Consider the following 20,220-nt stretch of genomic DNA (forward strand, 5'->3'; position numbering starts at 1 on the left):
CTTAGCCTTCCTTGTAATTGGATTCGTTTCATTGAAAATGTCTTTAAAATTTATGCGGAAAAAAGTTCTTCCAATATTTTCCTCTAAGTATCTGATAGTTTCTGGTCTAACATCCAAGTCCTTGATCCACTTGGAATTTACTTTTGTATTTGGTGAAATACAGTGATTCAGCTTCATTCTTCTGCATGTTTCAACCCATTGTTTCCAACACCATTTGTTGAAGAGACTCTGCTTTCCCCATGTAATAGTCTGGGCCCCTTTGTCAAAGATTAGATGTCCATAGGTGTGGGGCCTCATTTCTGGGCTCTCAATTCTATTCCACTGGTCAGTGTGTCTGTTCATGTTCCAGTACCAAGCAGTTTTGATGACAATGGCCCTATAATATAGTTTGAGATCTGGCAGTGTGATGCCTCCGGTTCTGTTCTTTTTTCTCAAGATTGTTTTGGCAATTCTAGGTCTTTTCTGGTTCCAGATAAACATTTGTAGCATTTGTTCTATTCTCCTAAAAAATGTGCTTGGGATCTTGATGGGGATAGCATTAAATTTGTAGATGGCTCTGGGTAATATATTCATTTTGATGATGTTAATTCTTCCAACCCATGAGCATGGAATATCTTTCCACTTCTTTGTGTCTTTTTCAATTTCTTTGAGTAGTGACTCATAATTTTCAGTATACAAGTCTTTCACTTCTTTGGTTAGGTTTATTCCTAGATATTTTATTGTTTTTGTTGCTATAGAAAAAGGAACTGATTTCTGGATTTCAATTTCTTCTAACTTAGTGTTTGCATAGAGGAATGCCACTGACTTTTGAATGTTAATTTTATAACCTGACACATTACTGTATTGCCTGATGATTTCCAAAAGCTTCTTGCTAGATTCCTTAGGTTTTTCCATGTATACTATCATGTCATCTGCAAATAAGGAGAGTTTGACTTCTTCTCTTCCAATCTGTATTCCTTTAATTCCTTGCTCCTGCCTGATTGCTATGGCAAGAACTTCCAACACTATGTTGAATAGTAATGGTGATAGTGGGCAGCCCTGTCTAGTACCTGATCTGAGGGGAAATGCTTCCAGTTTTTCACCATTGAGTATGATGTTGGCTGTAGGTTTGCTATATATAGACTCCACTATCTTCAGGAATTTTCCATCTATTCCCATTTTTTGTAGTGTTTTGATCATAAAGGGATGTTGTATTTTGTCAAAGGCTTTCTCTGCATCTATTGATATGACCATGTGGTTTTTGGTCTTGCTTTTGTTGATGTGGTGGATCACATTGATTGATTTACGTATATTAAACCAACCTTGCATGCCTGGGATAAACCCCACTTGGTCATGATGAACAATCTTTTTGATATATTGCTGTATCCGGTTGGCTAGAATTTTGTTCAATATTTTCACATCTATGTTCATCAGAGATATTGGTCTGTAGTTTTCTTTTCTTGTTGTGTCCCTGTCTGCTTTTGGTATCAGGGTGATGTTGGCTTCATAGAAGCTGGCAGGGAGTATTCCAGTGTCTTCAATCTTCTGGAAGACTTTTAAAAGTAGAGGTATTAGTTGTTCTTTGAAAGTTTTGTAGAATTCATTTGTAAAACCATCTGGTCCAGGACTTTTATTTTTGGGAAGATTTTTGATAACTGTTTCAATTTCATTAGCTGTGATGGGCCTGTTCATGTTATCCACTTCCTCTTTACTTAGTTTTGGAAGTTGGTAGGTATCTAGGAAATCATCCATTTCTTCCAGGTTCTCTAGCTTGGTGGCATATAGTTGTTCATAGAAGCCTCGCATGATATGTTGAATTTCTGCAGTGTCTGTTGTGATTTCTCCTCTTTCATTTACTATCCGATTTATTTGGGTCTTCTCCCTTTTTTGTTTTGTGAGTCTGGCTAAAGGTTTGTCGATTTTGTTTACTCTTTCGAAGAACCAACATTTACTTTCATTGATTTTTGTTTGGTTTTCCTATTCTCAATGTTATTTATTTCTGCCCTAACTTTAGTAATTTCTGTCCTTCTGGTTGCTTTAGGATTCCTTTGTTGTTCTTCTTCTAGGTCTTTGAGATGTGCAATCAGGCTGTTTATTTGTGCCTTTTCTTGTTTCCTAATGTGTGCTTGTATAGCTATGAACTTCCCTCTTAGGACTGCTTTAGCTGTGTCCCAAATATTTTGATAGCTTGTGTCTTAATTTTCATTGAACTCTCGAAACATATTGATTTCTTCCTTGATTTCCTCTTTGACCCAGAAGTTGTTAAGAAGTGTACTGTTGAGCTTCCACATTTTGGGACTGTTACTAATCTTTTGTTGATTGTTAAGTGTTAGTTTAATTCCACTGTGGTCTGAGAAGATGCTTGGGATGATTTCAATGCTCTTGAATTGGCTGATGCTGTCTTTGTGGCCTAACATATGGTCTATCCTTGAGAATGATCCATGTGGATTTGAGTAAAATGTGTATTCCAGTTTCTTGGGATGAATGACTCTGAAAATGTCCAATAGTTCTAGTTTATCTATCTCTTCATTTAGCTCCCTTATGTCTTTACTGATTTTCTTCCTGGATGATCTGTCAAGTTGAGATAGTGGGGTGTTGAAGTCCCCTACTATGATTGTGTTACTGTTAATATATTGCTGTAGCTCTTTCAGTAGAAGTTTGATGTATTTAGATGGCTTCTCATTGGGTGCACAGATATTAATAATTGTTAAGTCCTCTTGATTGACTGATCCTCTGAGCATTAAGTAGTGTCCATTCCTATCTTTTTTAATCTTATCTATTTTAAAGTCTATCATGTCAGATATGAGAATAGCTGTTCCTGCCCTTTGTTGTGGGCCATTGGCTTGAATGATAGTTTTCCATCCTTTCACTTTAAGTCTGTGTTTGTCTTGTTGTGTTAGGTGACTTTCCTGTAGACAACATATTGTTGGGTTGTGTTTTCTGATCCATCTTCCTACTCTGTGTCTTTTAATAGGTGAATTCAGGCCATTGACATTTATTGATATCAAAGATTGAAGATATTTTAACGCCATTCTTGTAGAGTTTTAGAGTGTTTTGATATATGTCCTATTTGTGGTGGTCTGGTTGTTTACAGGAGACCTTTCAGAACTTCTTTCAGGGCAGGCTTGGTGATGGTTGCTTCCTTCAACTGTTGCTTGTCTGAGAAGGTTTTGATGCTTCCATCTAGTCTGAATGACAATCTAGCAGGATATAGTATTCTTGGCTGAAAGCCTTTCTCATTGAGCACTCAATAAATATCTTGCCATTCTCTTCTGGCCTGTAGTGTTTGTATGGAGAAGTCTCCTGCTAATCTTATGGGTTTTCCTTTGTAGGTGACTCTTTGTTTTTCTCTTGCAGCCTTGAGGATCCTTTCTTTATCCTTATTCCTTTCCATTCTAAGTATGACATGTCTTGGTGTCTTTAGGTCTGGGTTAATTCTCTTTGGGACCCTCTGGGCTTCTTGAATCTTTATGTCTTTGGTGTTGTCTAGACTAGAGAAATTTTCAGCTATTATGGCCTGGAGAATGCTTTCTTCCTCTCCTTCTCTTTCTTCCTCTGGTAAGCCAATAATGCGTATATTGTTTCTTTTGAAGTCATCCCATAGGACTCTGTTGTTGTTTTCAGCATCTCTTAATCTCTTTTTGAGATCTCTTACTTCTTTTTCAGTTGTCTCTAATTCATCCTCAATCTTGCTAATTCTGTCCTCAGCCTCATAGATTCTATTCTCTCTGCCCTCTACTGCTTTCTGGAGTTCATCTATTTTGTTGCCCTGTCTGATACTGTTTTAGCTTGTTCAGCTAGTTGCCTTCTTAGCTCAGAGATTTCAGCTTTCAGCTCTCTAATAACCATGAGATTATTAGAATTTTCTTCCATATTCTCATTTGTTGTTCCTGCATTTCTGATTACAATTTTTTCAAATTCTTTACTCACTCCTGTTATTATTTCCTTAGCTAATGTTTAGATGTTGAACTCGTTGTTTTGTGCTTCACCTTCTGGAGGACTTTTAGCTGGACTCTTGTCCTGGTTCTAGTCTCCAATATTTTTTCTTGTTGTTTTAACCATTTTATATATTATGTTATGAGTTCCCTTTATCAGTACTTTTCAAATTATTGATCACTATTGCCTGGATTGACTTGTGTCTAAGTAATTTAATTAAAGGGTTTACCGTGGTGGAAGTTAACAGTTTTTTTTCAATCCCTGAGTTGGAGCTCAGTGGTGTAAAAGCCTCTTTTTTTTCTTCCCTATAGGCTATGGGTGCCTGAGGGCTTTTAAACTATCAATAGGCTTCTTCGCTTAATCACTGACTCCTGACCAAGAGATAAAGCAGGGTGTGGCAGAGATAATCCAGTGGTTATGCAAAGAGACTTTCACAGCCCCTCAGCTATGCCAAGGAGGTATAGGTCTTCTCCTGAGTTTCCCAGTTAGATCTCTGTACCCTGGTGTCCCTCCCTGTTGCTGCTCCAGATTCTGAGGGTAGTAGCAATGGAGACTCAGAGTTGCACTTGGTGAGTCTCTGGGGAGTCCTTTCCTCCCTTCAGCTGTCCCCTTGTTGTGGAGCAGACTGGAGGTGGTGTCTCCACTGATAAACTGCTGAATGTTAGCAGTCACTTAATCTCTCCTTAGGCCCCTCTCTCCTGTCACCAGGCACGCGTGTTTGTACTCACGGGTGATTTACTGGGTTCCTGTGGTCATTCTAGTCCTGTCTTGTTTCGGTCTGGGTGGTCTCCTTTGGTATTCCTAGTTGATTCGGGAGAGGAAAGGAGAGGAGAGGAGAGAAAGTGATCTGCTGCTTGTAGCTCCGCCTCCGGAAGTCGAATCCTCTTCCTACTTCTTAGGAGAATCTCTTCTAAGACCTAAAGTTTCTAGTCTAATAACAATTCACTTTATTTGAGTCTCTTCATGGATCCTAGCCCTATTCCATAAAGAGTACTTCACTTGAGAGCTGGATGGTTGAAAATAGCAGGAGCCAAGCAAGGGTAACTGCAGAGCCAGGCGGCTTGAAGAGGTAGAAGGTGCAAGTGACTGTGAAGTCAATTAAACACATTCACACAGGGGACAGGAAGAGTCAGCTGTTTTGATACCATCCAAAACAAGAGCTTTTACCAGGCCTGAATGGGCACTCAATCTCTACCCAAGTGATCTACGGGGCCAAATCAGAAAGGTCCCATTTTATAGCAAAGGGCAGAGGGCAGAGGGCAGAGGGCAGAGAGCAGATATAGAGAAGCAGAGTGGGAATGGAGTCATGTAAACATGGGAGCCACAAACCTTCACCAGAAACACCTTCACTTCTGCTCAATAAGCCCACCTGATGGTTTTATCTTCAGATGCTTGTAGTATGTATGGTTCCCTGGGGACCCAACATAGGTGAGTGACCTGGAAGAAGTAAAGTTTTCAACTCTTCTCCATACCATGTCATTCCTCTGCTATAATTTCTGTAAATTATGCTGAATAACATCTCTGCACTAATTTTCAAGGATGTTGAACTATTAGACTGACTTCAAGAAATCATATTTTTGTAGATACCCATAAGACTGCTCTACTAGGGAGTCGGGCGGTAGTGCAGTGAGTTAAGCGCAGGTGGGGCAAAGCACAAGGACCAGCGTAAGGATCCTAGTTCGAGCCCCCAGCTCCCCACCTGAAGGGGAGTTGCTTCACAAGTAGTGAAGCAGGTCTGTAGGTGTCTATCTTTTTCTCCCTCCGTTCCCCTCCTCTCTCCATTTCTCTCTGTCTTGTCCAACAACAATGACATCAATAACAACAATAATAACTACAACAATAAAACAACAAGGACAGCAAAAGGGAATAAATAAATATTTTTTAAAAATTAAAAAAAAAAAAAAAAGACAGCTCTACTAGCATCTCCTAGTAGAGCAGCAGCAATGGTAGCAGCTGGGCCAAATGAGTTCCAAAATGCACGTGGACACTCCCAGGGTGCCCGAAGCCCAAACATGTGCTAGAAAACTGCTAGTTGGCAGCAGCTAAAGAGAGCAGCCCTTGAAAGGACCACTGAAACATAAATCTAAGGCATCATATGGTTCACAAAAATAATTCTTGCTTCTCTTTATCCCTACAGTCTGCTGCTGGAGCCCTCTGCTGGGTAGGGATGAAAAAGGCTTTCAAAAATTGAAAGGTGGTTTCTCTTCTAGCACACTCAAAAACACAGAGGTTAAAAACAAATACATCTTGCCATTGATAGATGTCTTCAAAATTAGAAAAGATGTCTGACATCTGATAACCACTGAAAAACATGGAAAATAGGTTATGAATTTTCCAACAACCCAATTATCTACTGCATCAGGCAATATAATTTACAATGAAAAATAGAGACCCTATATAACTTTCTTAGTAACACAGCTAAAAAAAAGGTTGGGGGATTTGAATCCAGGTATGAGTGATACCCAAAGACTATGGAGTTCAGACACCAGAAAGCAAATGTCTTTATAAGCAGAGCACATTGCAAATAAAACAAAGGGTCTTGCTTATTCCTCTTTATCATGTTATGTATAGAGAATGCACAGTAAATATAAGCTATGAATTCCAAGACAGGTCACTTGTCTTGTTTCTAGTGTGGCTGGGCAGAGTGTCTGGCACACATGAAATAAGGAATATAGTAGTTTCCCCTCATATGACCTTTTGATTTTCCCAACCATGGTTGAAAATTATTACATGACAGCTGGGAATATAGCATAGTGGTTATGCAAAAGACACTCATGCCTGAGGCTCTGAAGTCACAGGTTCAGTCCTCAGCCCCATCATAAGCCACAGGCTCTGGTGTCTCTCTATCTCTCCCTCTCCCTCTCCCTTTCATTAGAAAATAAAATAAAGGGAGTTGGGCGGTAGCACAGCAAGTTAAGCGCACGTGGTGCGAAGCGCAAGAGCTGGCTTAAGGATCCTGGTTCAAGTCCCCGGCTCCCCACCTGCCTAGGGAGTCACTTTACAGGCAGTGAAGCAGGTCTGCAGATGTCTGTCTTTCTATCTTTCTCTCCCCCTCTGTCTTCCCCTCCTCTCTCCATTTCTCTCTGTCCTATCTAACAATGACGACATCAATAACAACAATAATAAGTACAACAATAAAAACAAGGGCAACAAAAGGGAAAATAAATAAATATAAAAAATTTAAAAAAAGAAAATAAAATAAAGGGGCTGGGTGGTGGTACAGCCGGTTAAGTGCAAGACCCAGGTTCAAGTCCATGCTCTCCACCTTCAGAGGGAATGCTTCACAAAAGGCGAAGCAGATCTATCTCCCCCTCCTCTCTCAATTTCTCTCTGTCCTATCAATTAAAAAATGGAAAAAATAGCCACCAGGAGCAGTGGATTTGTAGTGCCAGCACCAAACCCCAGCAATAACCCTGGAAGCAAAATAAATAAATAAATAATTGAAAAATAAATAAAATACTCAAAAAATATTACATGCAATATTTTGATAGATGTCACATTTGCATAACTTTTTATAACTAACTAGTCTATATTATTAGCTATTGTTGATACTGTTCCCAACTCACAAATTAAACTTTACAACAGGTTTGTAATATAAAAGAAAAACATAATCTATGTATGGTTCAGCGCTATCCACAGTTTCAGATATCCATTGGATATGTCTTGGAACATATCCCCCACATCTGAGGGGACTGTTATAGTTACATTTTGGAGGAATAAATAAGAAAAACATTTGTAATACAGATTAGTGGAATTCTCTGCAGCGGAAGACCTTAAGAAGAGAGCTAATCTAATAACCTTGAAAGAACCATGGTCTGAAAGGAGGAATGAGCAAGCCTCTACTGCCTGTGGTGAAAGGTTTGTGTGTGGGGAGATGTCCTGAATTCTCTTCTAGGCCCTTTCCTTCACTCCCTCCTCCCTTGTTTCCCTACCAAGTTCCTGGAGATTGAAGCTCTCTCCATGCACTGTCCAGTTCTTATATCCCACAGAAGCAGTGTATTGTCCCGAGAGCCAGAACACAGTTGTGACGAGTCTTGGGAAACAATGGCAAGAAAATGGTCCATGAGATGGGGTTCAGAGCAGGCTTTACAGAAAGAACAGCAGCTGTGGGAGGGGTCTGCTTTGATTTACCTGGACTTACAGCCAATCCAGTGACCACCATGGCATGGCCAGAGAACTTCTGCTGTGGTTGTGAGGAGCCATACAAGTCCCACATCAAGACCATCCTGTCACGAGAGGCGCTGAAGAATTGGTTTGATTTCTGAGCACAGGCTATCTGCTCAAGAAAAACAAAAAATTCTTGTGTGCTTGCTTGACTGGATTTCTACATAGGGAAAAAGGCCTGGGAATAGTGTATTAGGTGAATTGTTTTAGTTGGTTCAGGACACACTCTATCTGGCATGTGAATATCACAGGCTGTGCTACAGGCTGTGCTACCTCAAAAGGGAGAACACTGTAAACTGGTATTCTCTCTCTTTTCTTCTTTTTTTTTTTCTTTCTTTCTCCCCCCCCCCCCCAGCACTGCTCAGCTCTGGTTTATGGTGGTGTGGGGGGATTGAACCTGGGACTTTGAAGCCTCAGGCTTGAGAGTCTCTTTGCATAACCATTATGCTATCTACCCTCTGCCCTAAGCTGGTATTTTCTATCAATATTTTCAGAGACTCAATCTACTCTGCAATCTATTTAACGAATTCACTTTTGTTTAACTGTTATTGACCTTTTTTTTTTTAACTTAAAAAATTTTTTTCAGGGGTCAGGTGGTGGTGAACCCTGTTGAATGCACAAAGAACATGAGTTGGAGCCTCCCTCCCCACCTACGGGAGGACATTTCATAAGCAATGAAGCAGGTCTACAAGCATCTATCTCTTTCCCCTTCTACTTCCCCTCCCTCTCAATTTCTCTCTGTCTTATCAAATAAAATGGGGGGTGGGGTGGCCACCAGGAGTAGTGAATTTGTATTGCTGGCACCGAGCCCCAGCAATAACCTGATGGCAATAAAAATAAATACTTTTTTTTTTCAACTATGGTCAATAGGACAGTTCACCTGGTCAGTCTTCTGGCTTGTCATGTATGTGACCCAGGTTTGAGCATGGACCCATTCTGCACTAGAAGAAGCTTTGATTTTATGTTATCTTTCCCTCTATCTCTCTCTAGCTGAAAAAAAAAAAATCAACCCAGAGAAGTGAGGTCCCAGAAACAACAGCAACAAAAAATTTCTCAACCATATTAAAAGGTTATTTTTTTTTCCCAACTATATTAGAAGGTTCTTAAGTATAATGATTTTTGTCATTTTTCTAGCTAGTAAATATATAATGAGCCTCCTCTACATGTCCCTGTTAAATTAGGACAAGCCAGGGACAGTTATTCTTGGTTGTTCTCTACTTAGCACCTGAGCTATTAAGAGCTTAATAACAAAATAAAAACTGTGCCTAATGTACCTATAACAATAGCTAAGTGAATGGTTTGTTCTATTTTTCCTAAAGTAGGACTTTAACTACTTTGAAAAAAAAAAACATTATTTTTTTCCCCTTAGGACTGAATATTCAGTCACTTCTGCCTAGAGCTATTCAATATCCCTTTATTCAGTTCCAAATTCTCTCTGGGATAGTGAACATCTGACATTTACCTTGGTGATTTCACGTTCGTGTCCTGTGAACCTTCTCACCACATTTCCAGTTTTCCAATTATAGGCCACAACTGTCTGTGGAGAGTCATTTGAATGTATTAATTTAACTGTACTTTCACTTACAATAAGCCTTTACTTTATTCTCTACCTAGTTTCTTATACTTGGTCATGAATTGTGTAAATAAAATTCTGTTTATATTGTGTCCTCTTTATGTCCCCCTACTTTTCTTTCCTCCTGATTGTTGCTATTTCTCTCTCCAATCACTGAGGCACTCCTCTGAATCTTAATTTTAGGTTTAAATGACACTTCCCAAGGGGAACAGACTCAGGATGAGGCTCTGGTTACAGATGTAGAAGAATTCTACATGGAAGTATATTTTCATTCTTCCTAACTGGATAGTATTCTTGTTATTGCTTGTTTGTTAATTTACCCCATCTTAATTTTAGATACAGTTTCATAGTCTTAAAGGCATTAAGATTATTGTGAAATAGATTATACTTTTAAAAAATACTTTTTTTGTTGTTGTTTGTTTTTTGGCCTCCAAGGTTATTGCTGGGGCTCGGTGCTTGCACCACAAATCCACTGCTCCTAGAGGCTTTTTTTCCCCCCTTTTTGTTGTCATTGTTTTTTCTATCATTGTTGTAGTTATTATTATTATTGTTGTTGTTATTGTATAGGACAGAGAGAAATGGAGAGAGGAAGGGAAGAAAGAAAGGGAGAGAAAGGCAGAAACCTGCAGACCTGCTTCATCGCCTCTGAAATGACTCCCCTGCAGGTGGGGAGCCGGGGCTCTAAGCCGGATCTTTGCACAGGTCCTTGGGTTTTGTGCCACGTGCGCTTAACCCACTGCGTTACCTCCCAACCCCCCCCCCCAAATATATATATATATTTCTTTCTTTGCCTCCAGGGTTATTGCTGGGGCTCGGTGCCTGCACTATGAAGCCATTTTTTCCCTTTTGTTGCCTTGTTGTTTATCGTTGTAATTGTTATTATTGTTGTTATTGCTTTCGTTGCTGGATAGTACAGAGAGAATTCGAGAGAGGAAGGGAAGACAGAGAGGGGGAGAGAAAGGCAGACACTTGCAGACATGCTTCAACGTCTGTGAAGTGACCCCCTGCAGGTGGGGGGAGCCGGGGGCTCGAACCCAGTTTCTTTTTTTTTAAACTCATTTTATTTTTATTTATTTATTCCCTTTTGTTGCCCTTGTTGTTTTATTGTTGTCATAGTTGTTGGATAGGACAGAGAGAAATAGAGAGAGGAGGGGGAAGACAGAGAGGGGAGAGAAAGATAGACACCTGCAGACCTGCTTCACCACCTGTGAAGCGACTCCCCTGCAGGTGGGGAGCCAGGGGCTCGAACTGGAATCCTTACGCCAGTCCTGGTGCTTTGCGCCACGTGCGCTTAATCCACTGCGCCACCGCCCCACCCCCTTCAAACCCGGTTTCTTACACGGTCTGTGTGCTTCTCGCCATTTGCGCTTAACTTGCTGCGCTACCACCCGGCCCCCCAAAAATATTTTTTTAATTTTTTTATATTTATTTATTTTCCCTTTTGTTGCCCTTGTTGTTGTTAATGTTATTGTTGCCATTGCCATTGTTGTTGGATAGGATAGAGAGAAATGGAGAGAGAAGTGGAAGACAGAGGGGAAGAAACAGACAGACACCTACAGACCTGCTTCACCGCCTGGCCTTCTTAAATTATATTTTAAAAAATTATTTATTTGTTGGATAGAGACAGCAGAAATCAAGAGGGAAGGGGGAGATAGGAGGGAGACAGAAATACCTACAGACCTGCTTTGTGAAGCTTTCCCCCTGTAGATGGGGACTGGGGGCTTGAACCTGGGTCCTTGTCCATTATAACATGTGTGTTCAACCAGGTGCGCCATTGGCCCCCAGCTGTTTCTTTTTATCATTAAAAAAAAAACGAGGGTGGGGGCCTAGCTGTAGCGCAGTAGGCTAAGCATATATGGCATGAAGTGCAAGGACGAGGCCCTGCCTCCCCACCTACAGGGGAGTCACTTCTCAGGCGGTGAAGCAAGTCTGCAGGTGTCTTTCTCTCTGCCTGTCTTCCCCTTCTCTCTCCAATTCTCCCTGTCCTATCCAACAATGATGACATCAATAACTACAATAGTAACTACTACAACAATAAAAACAAAGGCAAAAAAAGGGAAAATAAATAAACAAAAATCTTTTTTTTTTTCTTCCTCCAGGGTTATTGCTGGGCTCGGTGCCTGCACCATGAATCCACCGCTCCTGGAGGCCATTTTTCCTCCTTTTTGTTGCCCTAGTTGTTGCAGCCTCGTTGCGGTTATTATTGCCATTGTTGACGTTGCTTTGTTGTTGGATAGGACAGAGAGAAATGGAGAGAGGAGGGGAAGACAGAGAGAGAGGGGAGAGAAAGATAGACACCTGCAGACCTGCTTCACCACCCGTGAAGCGACTTCCCTGCAGGTGGGGAGCCGGGGGCTCGAACCGGGATCCTTACGCCGGTCCCTGCGCTTTGCGCCACGTGCGCTTAACCCACTGCGCCACCGCCCGACTCCCACAAAAATCTTTTAAAAAGTACTTTTTAAAAACTTTATCTATAATCCCAGGTCCCAGAAAGAATTGTTGCTAAAATTTTCTTTCTATCCTTTTTCCAGGTATATACACTTTGGTGTTATTTCATAAGCATTTCCCACTCTAAGCATGATTCCAAAAGCATTCTCTTGCTCAATCTCCACAGTTTACTGCTAGAAAGTAAGGAGTATGTTAATATTTGACATAACTAAATTCTAGTTTCTTTTTTTTTTTAATATTTACTTTCCCTTTTGTTGCTCATGTTTTTTTTTTTTATTGTTGTTGTTATTGATGTTGTCACTGTTGGATAGGACAGAGAGAAATGGAGAGAGGAGGGCAAGACAGAGACAGGGAGAGAAAGATAGACACCTGCAGACCTGCTTCACCGCTTGTGAAGCGACTCCCCTGCAGGTGAGGAGCCGGGGCTCGAACCAGGATCCTTAGGCTGGTCCTTGTGCTTTGCACCACCTGTGCTTAACTCGTTGCTCTACCGCCCAACTCCCCTAAATTCTAGTTTCTTAATCTGCAAAACAGAGAGGACAGCTCTTACCTTCTTTATACCTCACAGGCAATAATCATATAAATAAAATTTCACACATCTAAGAACCCAACAATTTCAAGACAAAATCCCATCAATTAAATTATACTGTGCTTTATCATAAAATTTTTATACAACCTGATTTCAAAGTAATCAAAATATAAAAAACATGTATCTTAGAATCAGTGAAATATTTGAAGATTCTAATGGACTACTAAAAAAGAAAGACATGGGGCTGGGTGGTGGTGCACCTGCTCAAGTCCACACACTACTGTGTCCAAGGACCCAGGTTCAAGCCCCTGGTCCCCACCTGCAGGGGGGAAGCTTCACAAGTGGTGGATCAGGAGTGAAGGTGTCTCTCTGTCTCTTTTACTCTCTATTACCCCTTCCCTCTCAATTTCTGGCTGTCTCTACCCAATAAGTAAAGATAATTTAAAAAATTTTGTTTAAAAAGAGAGAAACATTATTTATTATAAAAGAATCAACATTGTTGTTACCAATAGCATGTGAGTGTTACAACAAATCCAAATATGAAGAAAAGAAAGTAACCAGATCCAAAGTGACAATGTGAGGATGGACAAAAACACTGAATGAAGGAGTCATGATGCACATGGATGCAGACAATTGGGGAAAACAGTATCACAAAGAAGGAGACTAGAGGGCCTCTTTTGCTGACAACTCAGGTGGATTGATTGAAATAGTGATAACCGTCATTATAAACAACCTGGGATGCATTGGGTCGACCTTCTCGTGGTGCATCCCGTGAGTACCCATTCATTGAGGAAACTGACGATCCTTCCTAGCCGACTGAATCCACATGGATCCCAGTCACTTTCAAAGCCAGCAACAAGCAGCTCCTGACAGCTTTCAACCTGACGCTGTTGACTGGCTACGGAAGAAGGGCAAACGCTAGAAGAAGAATAAACAACCTGTGGATGAGCTAGCATAGTGTTAAGGATATTACCAACCTGTGAAGTTAGCACTATTATGTCTATTTAACAGAGAAGGTAACTGAAGTGCAAGAAAAATCTAAAACTTGCCCAAGGTAATAGGAAGTGGCAGAATAGAAATTTATACCCGGTCTTTCTAATTTCCAAGCCCACTGTTTTTATGCTATTCAGTACTGCTGCCAGAAATGCAAAACTTTTACTCCCTTTCAAAGTACCTTCCCTTCCCTGTAATAAACTGGTTCTCTGGGAAGCACTCCAAACTCCACCTTATCTTTTCCTCCGGAGACACAAAGATCTGAATTCAGAGCAGCAACAGCAGAGACAGAATTCACGTGAGCTGGACTGTACTCTTGAAAAGCTTTAGTTTGAATCTTCTCTTCTATAATTCCATCAGGCCTGCTAAAAAAAAGGGTGGAAAATGAGAGGCCCAATGACACAGGATTAAGAAAGGGGTGGTTACAGCAACAATTCAGGCCAGGCTGAGGGGACAGATGGAAAAGGAGTAGACAAAGACCTCACTAGCATTGCCAGAAATAGTGCCCGAGTCAGAAAATGCTCAGAATAACTGAATGATGACAATCTGATAAATGATAATCCTTGAGCCAGGATTCATAGGATTTTTGCTCATAATATAAATTATTTAATTCTTGGTGTTTTGCACCAAAGTAAAAGATTCTGGAGTGGGAGGGAGGGTTCAGGTCCTCGAACATGATAGCAGACTTAGAGGGGGGTTGAATTGTTATGTGGAAAACTGAGAAATGTTGCACATGTACAAACTACAGTATTTTACTGTCGACTGTAAAGCATTAATCCCCCCAGTAAAGAAAAAATAAAGGTTAATTTTTTTCCAAAGCCATAGGACCTCTGGGTGTCTACAGATACTAATAATAATCTAACATATACATATCATATATTACCAACACCCTTCCCCCCCAAAAAAAAAAAAACCTAACCAAACAAATATCAGACTAAACTGATTCTTTTCCAGGGAAGGTCATCAATGCCCGTTCCTTTTTTAGTGGAGAATTTTAATAGGATATGAAAAGACTTGGGAGCTGAAGGCTGAATTGGTACCTGTATTTATAAGTGCTGTGTTTGAGTTTGCTTTGCAGTTTCCCCATCACAGGATGAATCCACACAAAGCCTTCTGAGGTAGAGCTTGTTTAGATGGCATCTGAGTAGGAGCATCCCTTTGTGGCTGCTGGATGTTGTATTCTCTGTTTAGTAAAAGGAAGAATAAAAACTGTTAACCTTTTCAAGCAAAATAACAGTAATATGGTTATGTTTTTTCTCTTTTCTCTCTTTCTGTTTCTTTCTTTCTTTATAGAAATCGAGAACAATTTAGAGGGAAGGGGCAGACATAGAGGAGAAGAGAGAGACACCTGAAGCACTGCTTCACTGCTAATGAAGCTTTCTCTTTACAGGTAGCGATCAGGGACTCAAACCCAAGTCCTTGCACATAGTAACATATTGCACTTTACCAGATATGCCACAGCCCAGCTTCTGGTTATATTTAAAATAAATTCCTCTTTTTTTTTATTGAACTCCTGTAATTTCCCCATTTAATAATAATATTATTATTATAATTATTATTATGCTCTTTCTTCTTTATACTCCCAGAGGGTTAAAGAATAGGAAAGCTATCAAGGGAGGGGATGGGATATGGAGTTCTGGTAGTGGGAACTGTGTGGATTTGTACCCCTCTTACCCTATGGTTTTGTCAGTGTTTCCTTTTTTATAAATAAATTTTAAAAATTCATTTTTTTTTTAAATTTTATTTTATTTATTCCCTTTTGTTGCCCTTGTTGTTTTATTGTTGTAGTTATTATTGTTGTTGTCATTGTTGGATAGGACAGAGAGAAATGGAGAGAGGAGGGGAAGACAGAGAGGGGGAGAGAAAGATAGACACCTGCAGACCTGCTTCACCGCCTGTGAAGGGACTCCCCTGCAGGTGGGGAGCCGGGGTTCGAACCGGGATCCTTATGCCGGTCCTTGTGCTTTGCGCCACCTGCGCTTAACCCACTGCGCTACAGCCCGACTCCCAAAAATTCATTTTTTGAAACAGATTAATTGTATACATTTGCTTTTCCTCCATCTCTGGATTAGCCTTACATCTCTAGGATTACATTTCCCCAATAACCAAAAACTATGATTAGATTCCTCAATAAGTTATACATGGAACTACCAATGATCCAGTAATTCACACACACACACACACATTTGATTTATTTATTGAATAGAAACAGAAAAATTGAAAGGGAAGGGGAAGGTTGGGAGGGGGAGAGACTGAGAGATACCTACAGTGCTGCTTCACCACTCTTGAAGCTTTTCACCTGCGGTGGAGCCTTGTAAACTATAATGTATGCACTTCACAAGGTGAGCCATCACCTGGCCTCTGATATAGCAATTCTAATCCTATTTTAATCATAGCCAAAATAACTGAAAATCAATGGCAGTATGTCCACAGTAGACAAAAAGTAGAAACAACATAGGTATCAGAGATACAACTCACTAGATAGGGTACCTGCTTTTCCATGCATATGGCCTAGCCCCAACATCACATAGGAATGCTATACTTTGGGGACTGGGGGAAACTCCAGTGCTGTGACATCTACCTCTCCTTCTGATTCTATATTTAAATTAAAAAGTTGACTCAGGTGCAATGAAATCACACATGCATGAGGTGCTGGTTCTAAAGACAAAAAAGAAAAGAGAAAGTAAATTACAATTAGTAGAAATGAATAAACAAAATGGTAGTGTGTCTATACAATGAAATATATATAATTCAACCAAAATGGAGGCATGAGTTAATGGTAGATAGTATAATATGAATAAATCCTGAAAACATATTAAGTGAATGATGTCAGACACAAGAGGCCACATATTGTATGATTTCATTTATATGAAATGTTCTGAGTTGGCAAATCTATACAGGCAGAGAGAAAATTACCGATTGCCAGGCACTGGGAGAGTATAGAGAAGATACTTAATAGAGTGAAAATATTCTGGAACTAGGTAGTGGTGATAGTTGCATAAAACTGTCTATGTACCAAATATTACTAATGATAAAATTTTGTTATGCATGTCCAACCACCATGAAATAAATACTAAAAATGTATATTTAGCTGTCTCTCTTCCTGAATGAAAAAGTTGCCAAGAATTGTGGCCAAGACTTCATACAAAAAAACCACAGTTTGAAAAAGAAAAATCTTAATTTTGATTTTTCCTCCCAAGTTTTTAGAGACTGGAGCTGGGTAGTGGCACACTAGGTTGAGCACAAATTCCTAGTCATGAAGCAGAAGGAATGCTTCATGAGTGGTGAAGCAGTGCTTCAGGTCCCTCTCTCTCTCTCTCTTTTTTAAAAAATATTTATTTATTTATTCACTCCCTTTTGTTACCCTTGTTGTTTTTACTGTTGTTGTTACTGATGTCATCGTTGTTGGATAGGACAGAGAGAAATGGAGAGAGGAGGGGAAGACAGAGCGAGGGAGAGAAAGATAGACACCTGCAGACCTGCTTCACTGCTTGTGAAGCGACTCCCCTGCAGGTGGGGAGCTGGGGGCTCAAACCGGGATTCTTACACCAATCCTTGCGCTTCATGCCATGTACACTTAACCTGCTGTACTACCGCCTGACTCCGTCATTTTTTTAATTTTTAACTATAGATCTGATTTATGGTGATGCTGGGGATTGAACCTAGAAACTTGGAGCCTCAGGCATAACAGCCTTTTCATAATTAGGCTATCATCACAGCCCCCAACCCCAGTATTTTTTTATAACCCTCTAAACAACTAATACATATATTTTAAGTTTGTAGATGTCTTAATAAAGTTTAAATGTAAAAGGGAGTCCTAAGGTTAAGAAGTTTAAGGACCACTGCCCTACAGCTTAAATAATATCAATAATGGATGATAAGGTAGAATAGGGGACCAGGCGGGTTGCACTGGATCGACCTTCCCGTGGTGCATCCCGTGAGTACCCATTCATTGGGGAAACTGACGATCCTTCCTAGCCGACTGAATCCACATGGATCCCAGTCACTTTCAAAGCCAGCAACAAGCAGCTCCTGACAGCTTTCAAGCTGTAGGTCCTGCTCTTCGGGTCCTCCAACTTAATGTTGAGGGGCTGTCCTTTGCCAAACGCGTTCTTATTGGTCAACTGGCGATACAGCATCAGGCAGATGTTATCTGCCTACAAGAAACACATATAGCAGTCGATGAAGCTGCTCGATTCACCATCAGTGGATTCGATTTAATATGCTATAATCTCCATCCTAAACATGGCCGAGCCATCTACGCCAAATCGTGTCTTGCGGACGTTTACCACACGGCCTCTTCGACCTTCTACGACTCCATTACTATTGGAACTATTCAGCTCGTCAACGTATATAAGCCTCCCAGTGCCTCATGGGATAATGAGGTCCTGCCTAGCCCGAATCACCCAGTCGTTTACGTTGGAGACTTTAATAGTCATCACCAAGATTGGGGATATTCCTCCACTCGTGCTGATGGCTCTATCTTAGCCGACTGGGCTTCAGCGAATGACCTCTCCCTATTATACGATCCCAAACAGCCAGGCTCTTTTCACAGTGCTAGACGGAATAAAGACTTGTCACCCGACCTGTGCTGGATTAGCACAGTCAACGGCCAAGCCTTTCCCACTACGAGACAAGTTCTCAAGATCTTCCCGCACAGTCATCACCGCCCAGCTATCATCCACATTGGTCTCCAGCTCCCACTGATTCTGTGCTCGGAGAAACTAAGATGGAACTTTAGGAAAGCAAACTGGCGTCTGTTCGGTGATCTTACCAACAAATCTATTCCTGCAATTCCAATTAACTCTATCCCCTCTGAAGATTCCTACAGGCGCTTCCGCCAAGCCATCTTCAAAGCAGCTTCCCAAGCCATTCCTCGTGGGAGATGTGCTAACTATACACCTTGTCTTGATGCTGAATGCGAGCAACTACTAAAGCAGTATGATGAGTCGGGCGACCCAGATGTGGCTGACCAACCATCTCATTGCCTCCCTGGATGCAGCACGCCAAGCCCGCTGGCAACAACTCACGGAAAGTCTGAACTTCACCCACTCAAGTAGGAAGGCCTGGAAGCTTCTTCACAGACTGGGTGCCGGTAGCCAACCCCCTCCCATCTCCCATCCTCCCGTATCTCTAAACTCAGTGGCCAGTCACCTAACTCAAGTTGGACGTGCTAAGATCGACCCAGTCTGGAAAAGAGAAATTTCCCATGAGTGGTCATCCCACTTCCGGTTATCTTGTCCATCTCCAAAACTCTCTCCCTTTACACTGTCTGAACTGGAAGACACTTTGAAGAGGGTTAAACCGGGAACAGCTGCTGGCTATGATAACATCACCCCAGAACTCATTTTTAACCTGGGTCCTGCAGCAAAGAAGTGGCTCGCTTCATTCCTGTCCCACATCTTGGAATCTGAGTCTATGCCCAAAGTTTGGCGTCGTGCGAAGATTATAGCAGTTTTGAAACCAAAGAAAGACCCAACACTGGCCGCCAGCTATAGACCAATTTCTCTCCTCTCCGTGTGTTACAAACTCCTTGAGAGGCTGCTTCTGTCCCGTATTTCTCATCTTACAGAGAAATTCCTATCACCCGCCCAAGCTGGTTTCCGCCCAGGAAGATCTACCTGCGAACAAGCCCTGGCCCTCTCAACTTACATTGAAAATGGATTCCAGAAGAATTTAAAGACGGGTGCTGTCTTTGTTGATCTCACAGCAGCCTATGACACGGTCTGGCACCGTGGTCTCCTGGTCAAGATCTCAAGATGCCTGCCTCCATGGGTGGCCAACACTATATCGTTTCTTCTCCAAAACAGAAGATTCCGGGTGCATCTGGGTGACAAGTCTAGCAGACGGAGACTTGTCTCAAGTGGCTTCCCCCAGGGCTCTGTTCTGGCTCCTACGCTTTTTAATATCTACATCAATGACCTCCCGGAAACTTCTTCAAGGAAGTTCATCTACGCCGATGACATCTGCTGTGCAACTCAGGCATCCAAGTTTGACATCCTCGAGGAAACACTCATGAAAGACATGTCTCTGATATCTGATTACTGTAAAAAATGGTGACTAATCCCTAGCACTGCTAAAACGGTATCATCTGTTCTCCATCTATACCATGCCTCGGCCTCGCGTGAGCTTAATGTGCAGCTTCACAGTACGAGAATCCAGCATGAAGCCCAGCCAGTCTATCTTGGCGTTACTCTCGATCGCACTCTGTCATTTCACAAACATCTCATAAAAACTGCAGCAAAGGTGGGCGCGAGGAATAACATCGTTGCAAGACTGGCCAGCTCCTCATGGGGCGCGAGCGCTTCCACACTACGATCATCATCTCTGGCATTATGCTATTCCACTGCAGAATACTGTGCCCCAGTATGGTTCCGTAGCCCCCATGTCCACTTGGTCGATTCCAAATTATATTCCTCCATGAGGATAATTTCTGGAACCATCCATCCCACCCCGGTTCCATGGCTGCCAGTTCTTAGCAACATCGCCCCTCCAGATATTCGTCGGGATGCGGCATCATCTAAGTTCATTTCCCACGTCTACGCTCGACTGGACCTGCCAATATACGCGGATATCTTCGCCTACCCTGTCCAACGCT

At 41.4% G+C, this 20,220-nt stretch overlaps 1 protein-coding gene across 1 annotated transcript in view; it reads right to left on the reverse strand.

Moving 5' to 3' along the window:
• Positions 1–14,799, reverse strand: part of WDR31 (WD repeat domain 31) — a 29,120-nt gene extending 14,321 nt beyond the window's left edge. Inside the window, 7 exon segments of the mRNA XM_060199994.1 lie at positions 5,285–5,352; positions 7,848–7,948; positions 8,047–8,191; positions 9,542–9,616; positions 13,855–13,984; positions 14,663–14,723; positions 14,726–14,799. Of these exon segments, the coding sequence (XP_060055977.1) occupies positions 5,285–5,352; positions 7,848–7,948; positions 8,047–8,191; positions 9,542–9,616; positions 13,855–13,984; positions 14,663–14,723; positions 14,726–14,762 (617 nt within the window). The 5' untranslated portion in view covers positions 14,763–14,799.
• Positions 14,800–20,220: the final 5,421 nt, after the last annotated feature.

The sequence above is a fragment of the Erinaceus europaeus genome, chromosome 10 (assembly GCF_950295315.1).
Source record: "Erinaceus europaeus chromosome 10, mEriEur2.1, whole genome shotgun sequence".
Classification (NCBI taxonomy): Eukaryota; Metazoa; Chordata; class Mammalia; order Eulipotyphla; family Erinaceidae; genus Erinaceus; species Erinaceus europaeus.